Source organism: Mugil cephalus, chromosome 14, assembly GCF_022458985.1.
Source record: "Mugil cephalus isolate CIBA_MC_2020 chromosome 14, CIBA_Mcephalus_1.1, whole genome shotgun sequence".
Classification (NCBI taxonomy): domain Eukaryota; kingdom Metazoa; phylum Chordata; class Actinopteri; order Mugiliformes; family Mugilidae; genus Mugil; species Mugil cephalus.
Window position 1 is genome coordinate 6,746,528 of NC_061783.1, and position 21,460 is coordinate 6,767,987.

At 41.7% G+C, this 21,460-nt stretch overlaps 1 protein-coding gene across 3 annotated transcripts in view; it reads right to left on the minus strand.

Moving 5' to 3' along the window:
- phf14 (PHD finger protein 14) overlaps nt 1–21,460 on the minus strand; it is a 66,657-nt gene that overhangs the window by 12,103 nt on the left and 33,094 nt on the right. For 2 of the 3 annotated variants that reach the window (XM_047604954.1, XM_047604953.1), the window contains exons 15-17: nt 19,762–19,824; nt 19,183–19,304; nt 6,190–6,307 (exon numbers count right to left, since the gene is read on the minus strand). In XM_047604954.1, the coding sequence (XP_047460910.1) occupies nt 6,190–6,307; nt 19,183–19,304; nt 19,762–19,824 (303 nt within the window). Of the gene's footprint in view, nt 1–6,189; nt 6,308–15,362; nt 17,582–19,182; nt 19,305–19,761; nt 19,825–21,460 lie in introns of those variants that run through there. The other variant, XM_047604955.1, reaches the window with a different exon arrangement.

Here is a 21,460-nt window from a genome sequence, read left to right on the forward strand (position 1 = left end):
CTCGTCTCTGGGTTTGTTTTCTTTCGCACAAGCTATAGTGTGAATATTAACTTTGCTGCGCAAATGCACGACAGAAGGCAGAGACAAGATGAATTCCAATACTTCTAATAGTCGGGATAGGAGCGCAGTGCATGACAAGCCAATTTCCTCATTAAAAACACGACAACACGACCCCCCGAGGAAGAGAACAACCAATCTGTTAAGAACGGAGACGGCATTATGAGCATGTTCAAAGAAATGTGGGATGAAATGACCCCTTCTGCACAGCCTGTTGTGTCAACTTGTAATCTGAACTTCATATTTTGACAGAATTCAATACAGTGATAAGAGAGATTCTGTATCTTACTCATTACTGATTGGTCAGGGCAAAAAAGACTTGTAAAGACAGTGTCAAGACAACAGTGCAGATCCTGCACAGACCCCAACATTGTAGCTGACATGCACCTTCCCAGAAATGTAACGATGCGTTGCAGTAGCACAGACCACAAGATTGGTGCACTTGGTAGTAAGGTGTTTAGTATTTCCAGCTGCTCAGGTCTTCGGCAAAATTTTGGCGAAACTTTCAGTCGGCATTATTGAAAATGAAGCAGGACGTAGAAACAAAAATGAACCTGACTGGCAAAAAAAAGACACAGCGCCAACTAACATTTGGGTGGCGTTGTTAGAGAGTGAGACAGACTGATGGGGCTCTGTGAATATCACTGCATACATCACTGATGTACTCTAACCCTAACCATAACCATAACCATAACCATGACTATAACCCCAACCATAACGTGTGTAGGTTTCAGCGTTTATGTCACGTAGTTCCCTAAACGAGCCTACAAGGATAATAAGAACAGGTCACTTAACCTGGGACCACTATCGAGGGTTTAATGACCCCCTACTTGCACAGTTACATACTACCGTAACATCTATCATGTATCATGACGTATAAATTAGGCTAACCTATATATTGAACTTCTTCATTCTCCCTGGGTGGAAGGTAATTTTTCACATCACCCATGTCACACTAAATTGACAAGCAAATTATAATAATAATAATAATAATAATATAATGGATTCAAGGGGGTCATCTTGTTTAGGGCTGCTATGGCCACAGTTTACCAAAGAAGGCTTGGAAATGGACACGAGTTAGAGCAGCGTGAGTAGACAGAAGGTTACACAGAGTCTATGTTTATGCTTACAGTCTTTGAGGATCCTTTTCTGACTGTACTTTATATGTTTTTAAGCTGAGATTCCCGTCTCGTGTGACGTACCAGACGTGTTCAATGACTTCATCATGTTGCAATTAATAAATTCAGTAATGCAAATATTTTTGAATGCATCCTTTGACCATGATGTGATATGTAAAAATGACAAAGTAGGAACAATTTACAAAAGAGTTTTATATTTTGTGTGATAAAGTTAAAGTTAATTTTATGTTAATTTATAAACTGCACATTTTGGTCACATTTTGTACACTTTTAAGATATCTTTTTCTTTTTTTTTTTGTACGTGCAAAAAAATAATAAAATACAGGGTCATAAAACAACATAAACCGACCTGGGTTACATAGGTGTGAAAACAGGACAGATTTCATCTGTTTTTAATGTCTCTCCCCTGTTACAGATCACCACGTAGGACTTCTGGCCATTTGGGATGTAAATTATGTTTGTATTCCGCAGCTAATTCACCTGTGCATTAGATTCTTGTTTAAACAACGAATGGTTTGGTCTAACAGACTGATTAATTAATGACTAAAACAGACGATTTTGGTTCTAATTGGATTTTTGCATCAAAGTGGTCAAGTTCTCTGAAGGTGTTTCTGAAAGACCCAAAATCATTTCTATTGATATTGATTTAAATTACCCACAATCACAGGCTGTATCAGTCACAGCATCTCGTCTCTATTTACGGCAGTAAACCTCCCATCCTACTTCTGATAATGCAACTTAACGAAGCAACACACGTTTCAACCTTCTTGCATTCAGAAGTGGACGTGTGACATCTTAACGTATGAAACTCTCTCTGTGAACTACGCTTTCATGGTATATTGTGGAACGCACACAAAAAGTTGCTGTCAACCAAACCTGCGGTCAACATCACAAACTGTAAGGCACTCTGTCTCTTCCTGTGTACCTTCAGATGGCACATATCTTCCTCTCAGATAAGAGCAGTGGCTGCTGGGAGCTCAGATAAATCTCTCCTGTGCCATTCTTTGTAGCAGACTTTTAGGTGGAGGGGTAGACCACCCCCCTGTTTCTGCCAGCAGCTGAATCTCAAACGCACCGATCAGGTAATATTCTGCACTTAATTCTGGCATTTAAGAAACAGTCTCCCCCCACAGGCAAAAACCGTGCATGGCTTGGCATTTAAAAGCAGATGATAAAACTTTCCTTAAATACAGCTCTCATCTCAGAGTGCTTTTTAGATGCCCTTAGTGGAGTCAATTATCTCCCCACACTTGCTATTACTGAGACACTCTGAGCACCTTGCGCCTTAAAAGGTCTGTACACCATGCTTTTTCAAAAATGTCACAATCTGAACTGCCTCTCAAAATGTAGCCCCCTGCAATATTAGAAATGGCACACACGTGTTTGCTTCTTTCATCCATTTGTTGCTTAAACATCCCTCTTCAGTGTGCTGGATGAACTCAAAGCGAACAGTAAAATTCTCCAGAATCACAAACCGTTTAATCCCCGCGTATTCGGACGAGCGGCTTTCCAAATTAGAAGTGAACAAACTGTCATAGCCGACGCTTCGAGCACACACTGTACACAACGGTCCTGCTAAAAGAATAGAGGGGAAGTAGTTCACATTAATTTGTCACTTCAACAAAGCAAACGCTATTCTCCTGTCACCAAGTGAAATGTCACCCTGCTGTGGGGGCAGAGAGACCTGAAGCCTGGAGCTTATCCCATTTGATGTAAACAAGTGGGAGGGAGGGGGAGGAGGAAGGGAGCGACTTCACAGGGACAAGATGGTCCAGAGGGAATGAGGCACGGCGGTCTGAGAGGAGGCGGAACGGAGATTTGGGAAGCAGAAAGCCATAGCGACCCACTTAACGGTCACTATTTGTCTTTACTGTAAAGGGATGCAATGAATAACAATGTATAAATTATAATTATACGTCTAAGGGGAAAAATAAAGTAAAAAAAAAAAAATTGTCATCTGACATCAACATTTTTGCAGAAGGGTGTGCAAAAACAAGCGCACTGGCCGAGACTTCAAACGCTCAGTTCGGCAAACTTTTCAAGAATGGTGTTAGAGAACTCAGAGGAGTTAGTTCATTTTGTTTCGTTTCGTTTCAGTTTCAAGTCAGTCTGAACTAGTCAAAAACATTTTTAAAGTGTTAAACATTTGCATATGTACCTGGGTAATCTGTGGCTCTGCAAAACGAGGACAAGGGCGTTAGCTGTGTAAAGCACCGTTTAAGATTTGTTAATCTTCGCAGTATTTGTGGAAAAAACAACGCATCCACACTTCTTCACACCAGGTCTAGTTAACAATATTATGTTGATTATCTCATGACAATGCATTTCAGTACCAGAAATATACCGGGGGCGAGCTGAACTGCTGCAGTTCTCACTGTCAAAATGTTAAATGAACAGGGAAGAGTCAGACATAAAACCCTGACAGACAAAACTGTGTATGTCACATGTCAGTCTTGCCTCTCAGGTAAGGTTTAAAGATACACGTCTTCCTTCAGCTCCCTAACTAGGGAACCAGTCATTCTGGCCTCAGTAGTTGTCTGAATGAGCTGCACTGTTAGCTTGTCTTCGGCTTATATCTCATATGGGGACTGAACAGGCTCTCGACCAATTGTGGGGAACCTGACAGAGTCAGCGTGTAATATGCAGCCTCATGATTGGCTCAGCAGCGATAGGGGAGGGGCCTACTGTGTACAGGTCTCGCTAGTGCCGCGCTCTGTGTCAAACAGTACACTGTTGACTGTATCGCTGACTGAGAGATAACTTCTTCTGCCTCCACTTATCCCTTTACTGAAATATGCTGGATTCGTGTTAATGTTTATTTAAAGAAATTTAAATGTGTGGGGGGGATCGTAGACACTGTCTAGGAGTTATAATGACAGCTTATAAAAAAAATAAAGAAATTAAGCCAAATATGTTTTTTGATGTTATGTGAACATTCTAAAAATAGGGTCCATGTATCACTTGTTGGTTCAGTGGGAAGGAATTAGGAGCCTATGTTGGTGGTACAGTGTTATTTGATAGATTCACTCATAGCCAATGAACCAACACAAAAATGTGAAACTGTGTTGATGTAAGACAATGTTTGTTTTTTTTCACCTAATACTGATCCAGAGAAAATACGCAGGCGGTTTCCCTTTACTGCAGTCACTCTTTTCTTCCACAACACGTTCTCAAGTGGATCTCAATTTTCCTTTCTGTCGTGGTGGGAATAATCTGCGGAAGAGGCATTAAGGTCTAAACCCCCGCGGCTGAAGATCAAGCCGACGCGTCATTTCATTTCGCTTCATTTATTTTTGAATGACATAATGTCCATGTGAGCTGGTGGGTTTGTTTTGCCTGAGCTAATCATTAGTAAGTAGCATGTTGGTCCATCAGTGTAATTCAAACAGCAAACGACATTGATTGACATTGATTTATTTTAATTGTGTTGTTTTGGTACAGCACGCTCATAAAAGTATCCTGAGTCTGGAACATGGTGTGGCCTTGTGCTGTACACTGAGAATGTAGATTACAAGTCAGTGTAAGAATAAAGGTGTTACTGGGTACGTACTATGTGTGTGTTACACTTAAGATAAATGATTCGCTGTTTGGGAACCAACCACAGACAACAGATAGAAATTAGCCTGTAGGTCTGACTCATTTCCAGTCATTTTCTGTTGATCGAATTAATAGTTAAATTAAATGAAAGGCACATCAAGGTACCTGGAAACATACGGCTTATTTTTCTCAACAGAACTGTCAGAATACTGCGATGGGAGCTAACCCTAGATTCAATAAAGCCAAACATTACTGGAAACACGCTGCTTGGACTGATGGACGTGTTCAGCTTTTCTTTATCAGTATAAAAAATGGAGTCAAATTATCCCAAAAAGCACATATACAATCAGCAACTTACCTAAATCAGTCAGCGGCCGGTTACTCACCAAACATTTCGGCTTTGTACACACATTCGACATTGAATGGGAAAAATTGTACAAATGGTACATTTTAAAGCAAATTTGATTCCGGTAGAATTTTATACAGGGACCACTTAACATTTGAGAGCTATAACCTTTAGGTTTGTGACATAATTGAATGTTTCATTCTTGTCATTCAACGTTTCCATTATGGCTTTTATAATTCCAGCATCAATCAGGCTAGATGGAGCCCAGCAGGACAGAGTCCTAGCCTCTAGACGCATGAAAAATCAGCGGCTAGATGGAGAGGCAACCGAATGCTACCCTAATACAATAAAAACAAACAGCTAAGCAAGAGGGGACAAACATGGTTGCGCAAGGAGTACAAAATTTTTTTGTGTTTTAAAATGAAAATGAAATGGTGCTTTTAGCATTCTAGCTTTGAGATGGCCAATCATTGGAAGTGGATTTGACTTTACCACCAAGCTATCAAATTACTCAGAATTACATTAAGCTAAGAGGTCACTTGTTTCACAAATCACACTGCAGCAATTAGTACCCTCAATTATTGTTATTATTATCCTCTTTTATTTTTTATTTTCAATGATGAGTTACCTAGATTTAGTTAGATTTAATCTGTGTGTCCCTGCACAGTATTAACAACAATATTGGGCTTTGGAGGAACAGTTCTGTTGTGAAGGTCAGGCCGTGGAAGCTAAGTTAGCTTGTCAGGTTTCCAAACAAAGGTTTAACCTCTCCTAACGGTCACAGTATAAACCCAAAGGGGTCGTACATGTTGAATGGGGAAGGATAGAGAATGTAAAATGTTTGCTCCATATTATTAATGTCATTTGTTTTTCACTGATTTACTGATTGCTTCTGTTGTGAAATCCTGCACGGTAGCAGTTATTCAAAACCCATATCTACAGCACTCTATCTATGGCAGCACAAGTATTTACATATTTTCTTTTTGGTAACTTAAAAATAAGCTCTCAGCTCCAAAATGCCCCAAGGATATAGTCTACATAAAGATTGTTGAAGAAATGTTAAAGCAGGCCACCCCCTCCCTCCACTGCTTAGACAGCACAGACACTCACCTTGGATGATGATGTGTCACACTCCTGGCAGATCCAGCCATATCCTGTCTGCTTGGGAGATTTCTTCAGCGGGGGGTCCAGACACCCGAAGTGATAGCAGAGCCTGCACTCGTCACACCTGAAGCGCAGATAGGAAGGGCACGTGTTACCTCTCACATAAATAAAGCCGTCGCCTGCGTTCAGTGATGAGGCCAGCTCAGGGGGGATGATGGATGATGACAAGGCAGCTAGTTGTCAGAGATGAGACTTTGTTAAGGTATTCCAAAGCACCTCTAATCACTCCACTGCCTTGACCTTAAGCAGCCATTGACTGTCCAATGGTTCGTATCAGTGTCCAGATAAATACGGGCCTTGTTAGTGTCAGATAAATCCCTGCTGGCCTCAGGCCGGACTGACTCTCAGGTGAAGAAACAAGAGTCAGGCTACATGCAGTTCAGACGCTGTGGGACACTGGTTCATGGTCTGCGGTTATATCCACCTGCACCATAGATAATCTGCACGCTGGGTTGGGCTGGGGCATAAAAAGTCTGATTAATAGTGGATGGTTTGTGGGTGGGTGGAAGAATAGTATATATCAGTAATGAGAAATATTAGCCAATGACAGTTCATTTCCTAAAATGTGAATTCTCACTAAGAAATTTAACACTTTACTAAAACCTTCAGGGTAATGGTACCATACCATCACACTTGCATACAGAATACGCTGCTGCGAGAAAATAAGAATATGTATAGAAACATCACACTGCAGGTGGAACGCAAGCATGAAAAAATATATTGGTTAACTGCTATTACTATTAAGTAAAGGGGTAGATGTACCAAGCCTAACTGGAAAATGTGTTGCCGGGCTCAGAATTCAGAAATTAAAAGAAAAAATAATAATAATAAAATACATCACAAAAAAAAAAGAAAAATTTTAAAGGGTTTGGTGAGCTGGATCAATTTACTCCTTGACAAACTGTACCTGACCACCTCCACTTTTGTGCAGTGTCTCCAGTGGTACTGCAGGGTGTGCTAAATAAAATGGAATCCTGACCCGAGGATCCGTCAGTGCTATTAAGCTTCATCCTCTGTGAGCTGTAACTTAATATGGACTAAAACTGTTTTTGTGTGTGTGTCTGTTTCAGGCTGCATCCTGCCATCAAGGAGTGTGGGGGGTGTCTGGTCTGGTCTAGGTGGGTGGTACATGCGTGAGTAACATCCACATGAACACCAGGTCCAAAAGGTTCACAGCAGAACACTGAATTGTCACAAGATGATCAATTTTATTTACTACTCCTGTCAGTGATTTTAAAGTTGTGGCTGATCAATGTCAAAGTTATAGCTATAGGTGTTAGGCATTAGTGTTTCTACAGCTACATGTTCTATAATTATTTGGACCCAAGGATTGAATACATTTGGATATACAGTATAATATAGATATATTTTCTCCTAAGCCCTCACAACCACTTGCATAGATTTGAAACATTCAGGAAGCTGCTCAATCTCCTCCTCAGTTACCCTTCGCCTTTAAAAGTAACTCATTCTATTTCTTTTTTTTTCTTTTTTTTTTATCTTTTGTTATTTTTTTTCAATAGTTGGACTACTTCAGTCTTGTCATGCTGTTGTTCCAGCACAAATATTATGAAATCACATTATATGCTCTATCCAAAAAGCTGTCTGTGCATGATTTATGGCAGCCAGTGTTTGGAAATCAATTACTAGTCCCCGGCAATGAAGCCAGCTTTGTGCTGGATGTGTGTGCTGAGGGGAATTAGGCAGTTTGATAGTATCTAATGTGATGGCTTTACAAGCAAACGCAATATGGTGGATGGCGAGAACGCCTCGGGCTTGGACTGATAATGCATAACGCGAGTTTGGACACTTTCAGTCTGTTAAGGGTCATTCTACTTCGCTCTGGTCACTCTGAAACCGTGTCAATGAGGGCAGCGAATGTGAGCAAACATTTACCGTGGAAAATTTTTCATTAAAAAAATATAAGATTCTAATTAAAAAAAGTCAAAAAAAAAAAAAAAATATATATATATATATATAAAATGTTGATGAGCTCCCATCCACTACTAAACCCTCCTAAATATCTTCAAAAGCTTGACTCACTGGGACAAGTGTAGCAGGTTACAGTTTGTATTTAATGTATACGTGAATAAATACGGTATCAGTATCTGCCAGCTGACGTCGGCTCCAGACGCGCCAGCGAATTCACTCACTCTCAAAGACTTGTGGTAACATCCAACATGGCTGTTAAGTAACTGACTGATGACCTGAGAGTGAAACTGATGCCTAAAAAGCAGGGACAGCTAAGACTATGAAAATATATGACAGCGCTCCTGGCTGGCAGGTTCATCCGTCTGACATGACGTTAAGAAATGGCAGTTGTGACAAGATCAGGAAGCATGAGAAAACTTTCAGATAAAACTGTAAAAGTGTGCTGCACAGAGAGGCAAAACTCCCATGCGATGGCAAATGAGAGTGAGGAAGGTTTGGCTGATCCCAGTCGTGATCCCGGGTCTCGGCAAATAGCTCGGTGTCACATTATCACTGGGAATGATGACCCGAGCTGTGATGAAGCAGTAAATAAACCCGTGAGCCACCAATAGCGCAAAACAGAGTCCCAGGATCCAGTTAAACCGAGACTAGCCAAACTCTAATAAGCGTTAAGTTATGGATTGCTGCCCTCTGGCACTGGACTAAGGAAACCTGTGAAATAGGTGTAATAATACAGTGTGGTGTTTACTCATTAAGCACAGCATATTTAGTAAAACCAGAGCAGAAATTTAATTGGCATGGATAATTGGCAACTTATGAGTTGTAAGGGCATAAGCCAACAGCTGCTGCACATTAGCACAAATATGCCGAGGCAGGTGGATCTCCCTCGCTCTCTTTCACTCTTTCACTCACACGCCCACACACATACCCAGTGTGCGTGATGGGCTGAGCAGGCATATCTGCCTGGGAAACGATGGGAATTTAAAGTGCCCTCCGGCCACCTAGTGAATAGAAGACAAATGACCAAAGTGTGTGCGCTCCACTAATGAGCACACTCCCATTGTTGCACACAAACCGCCAATTGATTTCACACAAATCTCAGACTAAGGCGAAAAAAAAAAAAAAAAAGGGAAGGAGCAAACTGTTCCGTTTCACTGCCGGAGACCCTTGAAAACCCTTTCAAATTCACAGGAGGGCTCTTTTTATTTAGCAAGACTGTGACGACTGCACACATGCTTCCCTAATTACTTTACCTCAATGAACCTTTTGTGATGTTTGCCGGCTTTCGTCGGGGCTGATCTTTGAATTAAAGCACTGCTTGCTGATTCTGATGCGTGGTTTTTCTGTACGTCTGTGGTGGCCCGGCGTGGTTTCTAGCCTTCATTTATCCGCGGAAGGTGGGCAAAACTTCATTATCTGCTCGGGAAGAAAATTGAGCCTCACATTCAGACAGTCCAAACAAACTCCCTCGCTCTGTGAGATGACCATCATAACCACGGTCTACTACTGTAATGGCCCAGTTGTAAGAGCGTTCGGACTGAAATCTATTGTTGCAGCCATCAAAACCAATTGCGATGACAGACTACATCAACATGATGCTTTCATTTCTGATTTTGCACACAGTTCGCATTTGGCAGAACAGAAAGTTTGCAATGGACAAATCAGGTGGAGTATTTATTAGCCAGTTGTGTCACACTCTTGTGTTTGAAATGCCTGGGGAGGAACTGTTCCATAAATGAGGGATGGTTTTGCAGCCAGTTGTGTGGACACGCTGTATCTCGTATGAACTCAACAGGTTTTGTGGCACCTGGTGAGTTACTGTGACCGAAGATCGCTAACATGGTAATGGGTGGTCACGGCAGCTAGCCAAACTAGCAACTCTGAGCTCAGAGTACCAGTCATTACACAGGGCATGTAAATGACTTCACATTGCCAGGAACATTTGAACATTTTTTAGCTAGTTATACTTTTGGTAGCATGATGTAATTTTATAATAATTTTAATCTGGCAAGTTGAATCCAGAAGGTATGGCGATCCAACTTTGGGTTGATGCTGGAGAAAATCCTGAACTTCGGTAGTGGAGGGAGAAGTCAAGAATCAACTTTGTTCAGTTTGTTGCGTCGCTATATAGCTTTTGTCTCCATTTATTTATTCGTCTTTGTGAACAACTGAACATATACAAGCACAGTTAATAGCTCAGTGGCCCTCCACATGCAGCATTGATGGTCACTACTTGCTATTCCCGTCTCAGCTCCATGGAGTAAACCCCTTGTGAGTTCCGGGTTCAGCAGCTGTCAGTTAAATCATTCAAACAACCACCAGAAACCTAGGGTTGACGCCACAGACACATGATCAATGTTTCCCATAGTTTGGGGTTCACGCCAGAGGATGGTCAATTCAGAGCCTCTCTGGCCGATCTGCGTAGTGTTGTTCTGAGTCTCTTCACTGCCACAGTCACCTGCTGCCACCGGCCTTTATCTGCTCCCAACACTGCCCTTACACACCCAGCCACAGCAAGGTCCTTGATGTTATCAAAGCAATTTGGCCCCGCTTTAATCATTGGGAAAATTGAGCACCCCCTCCTCCCTTGTACTTTGGAAGCCGACAAAATCCAATCACTCATAAGAGAGGTTATTGATTGATGTAATCTTATTGGAGGTGAGGCGTTGGAGGGGACATGATTGATTGCTTTTGTCTGCTACATGTGTTGCTCTCAGTGGGCGATTCGTGTCCACTTTCATCTGGTGTTTAATCTCTGTGTGAAGTTCTCACAGCCCTCCCTCCTCTCCGGTGTCGCCAAGGGACTAGTCCTTGTTGGGTAGGGTTAATAGGTTCAAAGAAAAACTTGGCTGATTTTGTTTGATCTCATGCATGTCTTCAAAACTCACTGGCCCTGGACAGACCTACAAACGTACGTCCTGAGTGATCAGATCACATGTGTCCCGTTTTAAGTACATATGTCCACAACCGGCATTAAATGCATCTTGAGCCAGCACTCACGGTCCAGTCACAGTTTTCTGCTATGTATGCAAATAAAGTCTAAGATCAGAACGTTAAAGAAAGCTAAAGCTAAAGCTAAAGCTTCTACCGGATCACTACAACTGTATCAGAACCACGAACGGCGCCGTCTGTTGCGTACGTGTCCGGGTATGGGATGTAGTCACTCTTCATCTACCCTCACCAACGTAGCAGGAACCCAAACAATTACATCTGCAAAATTTTTTTTGTTTAGCTACTTCAATGGTTAGAGAGCTCACATCCTACAGATGAAGCTATTCGTCTACTTTTCAGACTGATTTATGCCCTGCACAAAGACTGGAAACTTTTGTATAATTAGAAAATAAAAAAGTTTGCAGAAAGTTCGAGCTTTTAAGTTAAATTGACCCAAGGTTTAATTTTACATATTTTTTTTGAAGACGACCTGTTTGTCATGCTGTTATGAGATGTTTATTATGTTGCTGACTGTTACTGTTGATCACTGTTATTGTCTCGTGAAAAAGTGCAGCTTCGAATATGGGATAAACTAAATGAAATGTTACTTTAGAAATAGGAGCTTTTAAATCGCTTATTTTATAATTCTGTAAATATTGTGTACAGAGTATATTGTGTTTTTTCTATTCTATCCATTCTGACTGTCAGTTCATGAGCACGAAACATGCTGTGTTTTGACGGCACTGTAGAAAACAAGACAAATGCAATCAAAGCAAACCTATGCAACTCCTAACCCTAACTCTGACCCACTTGTCACATGACCCAAATACGACAATTATGACATAACATAAAAATTCTCTACATGCCTTTTAGCTGCAAAAAAAAACAAAAAAAACAGTTAAATAACTTAAGAAAAAAAAAGACACAACTAGAAAAATTAACTGTATAAACGTGCACACCCATTTTGAGTTGCGTATGCAGCTATGTTCAGTATCGAATTCCCGTCAAGCCCATGCGAAACAGCAAACACTTGTCATCGTGTCTTGGTTGCGAGCTACTGCAAGAGCCACGGGCCTAAAGGAGCTTATAAAGATTATACAGGATTTCAGTGTTGAAAGGTATTGGTCCGATGACAGCCACAAAAACTTTAAGCATTACAAATTGGACCAGTGGACACAGTAAAGGCAGGAAGAAACATACAGGGACATTAGCAAAATCAGGACGTCCATCCAAAATGTATGCAATGAGAAAACCGGTGAGGGAGGCCAGCAGCAACATCAAAAGATGTTTTCTGCTAAGTACCGGTTGATCCCTAGCTCTGACCTGGTGGCTGGACCCCAAGACGTGTGCCACAGCGAATCAATGACAAAATGACATTAATGAAGCGCTGAGCCAGGTCTTACAGACGAAACAGAGAACGTGTGGTGGTATTCTCACCACTGCTTTGTACCCAGTCACAGGTTCATGTATCGACAAGAGGTTTTCGGCCTCAAAAAAAACTTCTTTTCTCTGCGACAGCTCTGGCACCTGAGTCCAAGCGGCTGAAACAAGGCAGGGAATTTATCACAAGTGGCCAATGCAATTACCTTGGGAGTGGCCACGTGACAGAAATCAATATGACACAAAGCGCCCAGCCATTGACTCTCAACCATGACAAAGTGTGCCGCTGTCTTTCCATAGAAAGGAGTGAATTATTGGGCTTTGTGAGCCCCCTACTTTTGATCTACTGTTGGTTGACTGCAACATTATAAAAGAGCCATTGTTTTACAAGATGGGGAAGTAATGAATGGACTGCTGAAGTCGCACCGGGCGGGAGGAGCCAAGTCGGCCACGTTTATGAGCTTATCTGGACGCGACCTATTCACAGATAGGATGCTAAAGGGAAGGGACCGGGAGTGCTCTTTACATCGCTCACCTGGTGCTCTGTGGTGACGTTGTTCGTGTTTTCCAGCAGGGGGCCCCAGTAAACTGGGTAGCGCACTTGAAAAGAGCTGATCTGGGCAGCAGATCTGTGCCCTCACCTCTGCGGGACAAACTCGAGCCCTGTAGGATCTGACCTAGCCAGAAACTTGCTACGGGGAGCTTTTAGCTCACTACAACTCCTTTCAAGCAGGGGCTATGATTAAGTAATCAATTAAGATATAAGGCAGCCATAGGGCTTTGGGGTTCATGTTCTGCGTGTAATGATTAAAAAATGGAGGAGGGAAACAGTGAAGTTAAATGTGGGTGAGAAAGAAACCAGTTAAAGAGGAGCAGAAGGAAGAGCCTGTACCTCAGGGAGCATTCGAGCGGACCCACACATTGGCAGAATCACTGGGATAAAGAGACAGGGGAAGAAGCTGGGGAGTAATAGATTTTAGCTGCTTGGCCACACTTCCCACACAGCGCCAGTCCCAGCTCTTGTGTTTTCTGTTTTAATAGGGGGAAAAAAGGGCGAAGTCAGCAAAAACAAAATGCCGCCATTAAATCATCTCCCCGGATCTGGTGTCAGAGCAGTAATGGGAAATGCACTCATCATCTGAAAGGTTACTGCTTTCCAGAACCTTCGCGCCGGCTTTCCTCTCTCTTTATCCCCCGGCCCCGCCCCTTCCCGCACCTCCAGGCCTCCCGACTCGGGCCCGTACCAAAAACCAGCTGCAACCTGTGCTCCGCCAGCTGTTGTTGTGTCCTCAAAGACGTCATGGTTAAAGATAATAGATTGGGGCGGCAGCAGTTCGCCACAGTGAGTCAGTTCCATCTCGTGGAGACGCCACAAAATGATGCAGCCGCCGCGTTGAAAACCAAAAATGTCCCCTTTTCATCTTCTCCTCAAACTGAAGTTCACTTGAACCCTAACTGAAGTGATTAAATGCAATACACATACAGAGTAGCTCAGTGATTTATTTCACATTTGTTTCGACATTAGAACTCATTAATACTCACTAATCACTACTACTTAAATCAGAAAACTGGTGAGTATTGTTCACTCTTCAATTTTTGTCATCTTATTGCAAATTTACCTCAATCTCAGAATGCTAAACAAACTAATATGAATACTGCAGAGAAGATACTGTACATATTTATTGCAGTGGAATGATTTATTTATTTTTTGCTTTGTTCTGAAATCTCTCTTATTTTATTATTTTGCCTTTTAAAATAAGCCATGTCTACTGAATGATACAGCAAAACTGCATTGGTTATATTATAAATATGGACGTTGCGTCCCTACTTCCTTGCATCGGCAAAACTGATGCTATTTTCACAAAGATACAGGAGTGCCATCTTGCAACTTTAGAGTGGAGTTATATAGAGCTGAGATATCGATGACCCACCAGACTCACTAACAAATACTGCCCTCTGCTCTACCTCCACCAGTGACAAAGAAATGTTGGATTATACACGGTATTTATTTCATTATTATTATTATTATTATTATTATTATTATTATTATTATTTACAACTCTCACCGCTTTACGGAGTGGTTGGCATGGCAACTGGTGGTCGCCATAATGTCATAACTTGTTTCTATAGCGTCAAATAACTAAACCAGAACGTATCCCAAAATTTGACACTTGAACATGTGTCATCATTATATTAACTGTTGACAGAAATCATCCTCGGTAAAAAATAAATGACGAGCAGTTTAGTGTTTTTGTTTGGCCCAAGTCACATCCACTAACATGGAGGAGGTGGAGCTATACTGCAGCCAGTCACCAGGGGGAGCTCTACTTGCTTTGGCTTCATTTTAGAGGAGCAGTTCTGCTTACAGTCTATGTATTCAGTCATTATCATTTAATTTCTTGTTAGGTACCTGCCAACATAAAGGTCTACAACACTTCACCATTCTATAATTTAATTGCATATGGAAATGAAAGACGCATCAGTCCGCTTATTAATGTGCATGCCATGTCACAACACATATTAATGCTTTCATTATTAGAATCACTCATCAGCGTTTAATTGGTTTCTTTGTCAACCTCAGAATCTCATCCTCCAAACACTTATGACTACATTGGCTACATCAGCATCTGCACTTTACCGTTTTCAGAAAGAAACCAGTACGTGACGACAATAAGAGAATCAAGCAGATGTGTTTGAGACGTTAGCCTCTGTGGACTAAGAAGCAGCGTTTCGTCTGAGCCGCCCGCTGCAACAAGAAGGCCACTTCCCAGGTGATAAATCACAGATGACAGAGGGCATTACACGCACAAACGGGCCGCCGATGCCGTACCTTTAGAACAATTAATTAGCTGTCTGACACTCATTTATCACTGCGGCAATAAGGTGAAAAAGTCAAGAGTTTATTAAAGCTCTGCTTAATTTTCCAAGAGCTATAGGCCAGAGGCTGAGACACTTCAAATACACAACAGCAGCAACATTCACATTCTTACTTCATACACAACCACAGTATTACAGCACACAATTTATCAGAAAATGTTCCCTTAAACATACCTCGGTAAACAAATGTTTGGCAAATAAAGAAAATGACGCAGTCGGTTCACGACTGCACCACAAATCAGAGTTCAACTCTGTTCACAACACAGGCTTATGATATAATCAAGTATCTAGGCACACAACAGAAACACATATATGCATGTATGGCCTCATCAATAAATACTGTACACACTATCACGCTACGACGCTACCCGGCATTCAAATTCTACAAGACCACACGACTTATTTTCGGTTTTAAAATTTTGTACAGATCTGGGTAAATAGATATATCCATGCATTGTAGGAGGGACGCACACTTTCTGAGACTGGCCCATCCCGTCTGCGAATGATGGGAAAGACGGGGGGGGGGGGGGGGGCTGGACGGGAGTCAGCGAGTCATTTCTGCACCGGGACCTTACGGAGACCAAACCAGCAGCAAACTCCACCGGTTCGACTGCTCCCAAAAGCATGCACACAGGACCCCGGGTAGGCAACGGAGTGACATGTGAGGGCAGGATGTGACACTCGTCATGCGCCCTGACAGAGCAGCATGCAGCTGTTGTTTTGACAGAAATATGGGCGACCGGGGACGAGGAGACGAAGCTGGGCTTCTTTCTGAGGACGCGTCAGTTTGACTGTCACTTCCAGATACAGAAACAGAGGAAGACTTCTAAGTCCCTAATGGAACCTAAGACATTCGGACTAATATTTAAATGCTATTACCGCTAACTACGCTAGTTTGCTTCTACTACAGACACTTTATGTTAGCATTACTTCACTGCTATACGTGATACAACAGAAAGTAAAGTGTTTACTTATTTTTCTACGCATAACGTGACTTCTCTGAATAAGTTTGGTCCTCCACATACTTAAAAAAAAAAAACAACACAATACTCTAGTCTAGGTTCAAGTGTGTCTGCAATTAATCAGATTTACACTGAAAAGCTCAGAGTGATTGGGTAGTAGATGACTTCAATCAATAATACTGATCGGTTCTGACGAGAAGTCATTTATAGAGGGCAAAAGTGCAGAACACCAGCCTCGGAGAGAAAAAAAAAAAAAAAAAACTCTGTTGCTCTGAAAGAATTCACGTGTTAGTGGATGCAGGTGAGCACCTAGAGGCATAGAGAGGATTTATTTGTGTTTATTTGAGTCCAAAGTCAGAAGATGCAAAAATAAAATCAAATAAAAAAATAATAATAATCAAATAAAAAAAGAGTGCAGTTTTGAAGCAAGCGGCCGAACAAACTCAGCTGACACGCGGACGTTCAAGGACCTCGTGGGCTTCGGATGGACTTATTATATTTGAAAACAATCCTAAAGATCCCATGAAATACGTCCTCCAGCTTCACTCAAAGTTGCAGCGCAGACAGTCGTGTTCATGTGTCATCAGTGGGAATACTGCAACTAATAAACTCAGAAATCACCAGAAACTTTTAGGTGAAAGGTGCCACCTTTCAGCCTTTGTGTCTGATACGTCCTTATGTGTCTAATGTCCACCAGCAACATCCTGGTTCTAAAGGAAACACTTTACAATAAAGAAGTAATGACAGGACTGTGTGGTATTTTTTGAATGTCTTACAGATAAATTGTACATCCATCAGTTCCCCTAGTGGTAAGCTCTAGATTTATTCTGTATTTAATATTGTTTTCAACCTAAGAAAGATACTGTGTTTTGAAACATGAATTGTATAAATAAGTTTGTCAAAAACTTGCACCCAAAGCACACAAACAATCAATCAAGTTACGGGTAGTATGGAAAAGCAATTCAATTTAACAAAAAAAAGAAGAAGAAGAAAAAAAAGGATTCAAGTGCTCCAGCCGCACTTCAGCATTTAGTGTTCCGTGTTTAGACTCAGACAGCTCTGCTCAATTTTCGTTGGACAGTTGCCGGTCCAGTTTGGATCAGAGGTGGTCGCGGGGCGGTGTGACGGTGTGACGGTCTTCAGCCTGACCCGAGCGTCATTCTTCAAATGCCTCAATTTGCCTCTCTCTGTCTCTAAGCCAACGGTCATCTGTCCCCAGTTTTTATGGGAGGTGAGGTGGCTGCCCCGGTTCTCACAACCTGTGCAATGCAAAGATAGAAAGAGTCAGGGCAGCACACCTCATACCCCGACCAGCAACCCTTAAAACTCAAAACGCTGCCTCGGCATCACCACAAATCAGACACAATCACTTTGGTTTTTCCCCTCGTCTATCGCAGTGATAATGGCCTTGTCTTGAGGACCGAATCGTTTTCGTAAGGCAGCACAAATGGCACGACGTAAATGTAAATGAATAAGCAGAGCGAGCGGCTATTATTTTACAACCTCTTTTTGTGGCTTCAGTCCACAAACACTCGCAAGAAAGTAGTGCAAACGCAAATACATTACAAATGCTAATTCTTGAATAATAATAAAAAGAACTAATAATTTGAGGCTAACAACCTGTTCATAACATGGGACTTATTAATAAAATGAATTATAACAGGAGGAATTTCTTCTAATGTTATTGAGTCTTTTAAAATACCACATGGTGGAAAAGTACTTCTCTGTTCGTTTTAATATTCATACCTGGAGTCTAATAGTTTTTGACATAATGAACTGCTCGCCTAAAATATGTTTTTTTTTTTTAAGTGAAAAATTTTTTGGCGTAAAGGTCTTTTCTCCCGAAATTGACCCTCTAAACTCAAAGATACCTGGTGCACAATGATTTGAAACACATAAAGTCAGCAACATCTCGTAATGATAAGATGAACGCACTAAATACTCAGCATTTGTAATTGAAAATATAAAAATTAAAGAAATTGGGAAGCATCTTTTTATCTGATTAATTGTTAACGCTGCAGAGGATTTGCGATTTCTAAATTGCGGGAATGTAAACACGTAAGTGTTACGTTACGTTGAGAGCAGTAACACACAGTCAGAACAGAGTGACCATAGTATTTCCTGCAGAACCATCTGTACGGTAAGTTGGTGAATTATATTAAGACGCTGGAACTGTTGAGCTTGCCTAAAAACCTAATTAAACCTGAAGCAGATTAGGGCAGGAATACAAGAAAGCCTTTTTCAAATAAAGGCTTACTGCCATTGATTGGCAATTTACTTCGGCAACTAGTAGTATGGAAAATAGTGACACACTCACAACGGCTACAGTTAGAGACCCATGAGGTGTTTCATGTAACGATGACGCAAAATGAGGATTCTGCTCAATCAGAAGTCTGATTAAATCGGAGAAAATATTTATGGAAGGGATTCGTCACACAGCGACGTGCTGACAAGGTGCCTGCTGCCATCTAGATTTATTTTTTTTTTTTTTTTTTTTAACCCAATGCCAAAGAAGAATCCTGTTTATTAGATGTCTGACACTTGAAATCCCACGAAAGGAGTGGAATAAATTGTGCTATTCATTACGCCTTAATGAACTGTGCAAATGTATGTGGCAGGTCAATATAGGGGCCCTATGGAGGAGATACCCCCGGCCCCTTTATTCTGCACAGCCCAGGCGGCCGGACACTAATGAAGACTGAACTTTAATCATCAGGAGGATATGGCTGCCTCATGACACACACACACACACAAACACACACACATAGGGAGCATGTGTAATAACCTCATGCTCCTGCTCTTCCTCTGAGACACACACACACACACACACACACACACACACACACACACGGTGCCTCACCTCACGAGGTTTTCGTTGTCGCCCGGTCCTTTGCAGGTTGTACACTCAGTCCTCGTGTCGTCTGCTTTGGGTTTTTTCTGCATTGCAGACTGGCGCTGTCGGCGTTCACGTGGCAGTGGTTCCTATGGAAACACGGCTGATTAGAAACGAGAGCTTTACGGATGCACGTCGTTGGTCGAGATGGTGAAAGGAATGACACGTTAAACTGAGGAGCGGCGGGGAGTAAAACGCACACAATTGACACTAGGCCGGTGTAACGTCTTCTCACCTAACGTTCGTTTTAGGACTTAAACAAGTACAGGATTATAGGAGAAATGTGCGGATTAGAGGAGGAGCGCGTAGCAACTGTCTAACACCAAAATTATAATATTGCAACTACGCATCTTTCAAAGAATGAGATGTTCAGATGGATATAAAATGTATAAAACAAACATATATATCTGTATTAAAAATCGTTTAAAATCTAATTTCAGAGAAGATAGCAGAGCAGAATGAAGTGGTTCATGAGCAACTTAAACATTAGCAGAGCGTACGCTAGCACATAGCAACACTTTCTTACAGCAGAATGACATGACAAACCTCGATTTTATCGTCTCTGTCTTCACAGATGGGAACTCGCTTCCTCTTCTGACCTCTGGTTCTCTGTGAAACATGGACATTTCACTTTTAAGTAGTGGTAAAATCACGGAGCACTACAAGTCGTCTCGCTTAATTTCCCTTTGCACGGGTCAAAAGCTTATCTGTTGTTTGATTTACCGACTAAAATATCTGCAGAGGGTCCGCTCTGACCCGCTGTCAACCGAGAGAAAAAAAAAAGTAATTTCCCTCAATTATTACAATTCACTCGCAGGAATGAGTTTTACAAGTTAGAAGGAGTTGATTGTGACGTTTAACTGCCTCTCAGGCAACAAACAGGCTGCACTACCTCTTCACTGGATTGGACTGAATCTTCATAAAGCACTTAATATTATCTGCATGGTTTCCTAAAAACAACTGAAACATTAAATATTACGTACAATTGAACCATATATTTTAATTGACATGCATTTCTCCAACGAAAAGTTATTTTGTGTCAAAAAAAATAAATAAATGTAGCTACAGTTTTTGACCACCAGCAGTGCTATGGAGCAGCATTTTAGCATTGGCTTCGTGTGTCATGTATGATAATAATGGTAGTGGTAAGATCTGTCAAAAAGGATGACACCCAACAAATGAAGATGGCTGCAAAGTGTGCTGGATTCTAAATATTCACCAGTAATGATGTCACATATTTCCACCATACATATGTGCAAGAGGCCTGTATGTGGCCTGTAAGCTTCACTATGGGAACCCCCCAAAGCCTATAAAGAACAGAAAGCACCATTAACCATGGTCTTTGTTTAAGCCTCTCTATCATCTCCCTGACTGGAACTCTGGTGTGACGTATCCTTCATGTGGACTACACACTTAATCCTTCTCCTCCTCAGCCCTCTCTTCATTACGGGCGGTTTAGGCTCCTGCGTCAATTTGATGCCGTAGCTATGGCGACAGTCCAGACCGTACGCGCAGCCTAGTGGCGCGGCTCGACACGCGCCTCCCCAGAAATGTGACGGAAAACACAACAGTACATTTTGTTTTAAAGCCAAATCTCCAAATATCTTGTGGAGAAGTGTGTTGTGATCTGCTGAGTTTAAGGAAAAGTTTAGGAAGCTTGTTTGGTGTGTGAAGGAAGAAGATACAGAATAAAGCCATGAAACGTGGTGGCAACGGCCTCACGCTCTGGGGCTGCTTTTCTTTAGTCGGAACTGTGGTTTTAGTGAAGTGGAGGGACTCGTGACAAGCCAAACATGCCCAGCCAGTTTTAGAACACAACCACCTGGCACCCAAGCTAAATAACCATTATTATTGATCACAGTGACACATGGCAACGAGCTCAAACATCCGCCATATCTGCAATTAGACGATGAGACGGAAGACGCCGAGGGAGACGCGCTTCAAACATTCACTTCCTACGTTATTAAAAATTGGTAAATTATTATTTTTTTTTTAGACTACTGCCAATTGACTTTTAGTACCAAAATCATTTGCACCGTTACATTATTATTATATGGATACAAATATTCTAATCAACTGATATGATTTAGACTTTGTGGCAGCTAAAGTCTAGTTCCTTCATGTTTGCTAACCGCTAATGTCTCCACATCAACACATAAACACACCGGTCGGGCTGGCACCCTGCCATACTGATGACCTCCAACCTGACTAAATACGAGGGCTGATCATTCTCCCCATGCAGAGC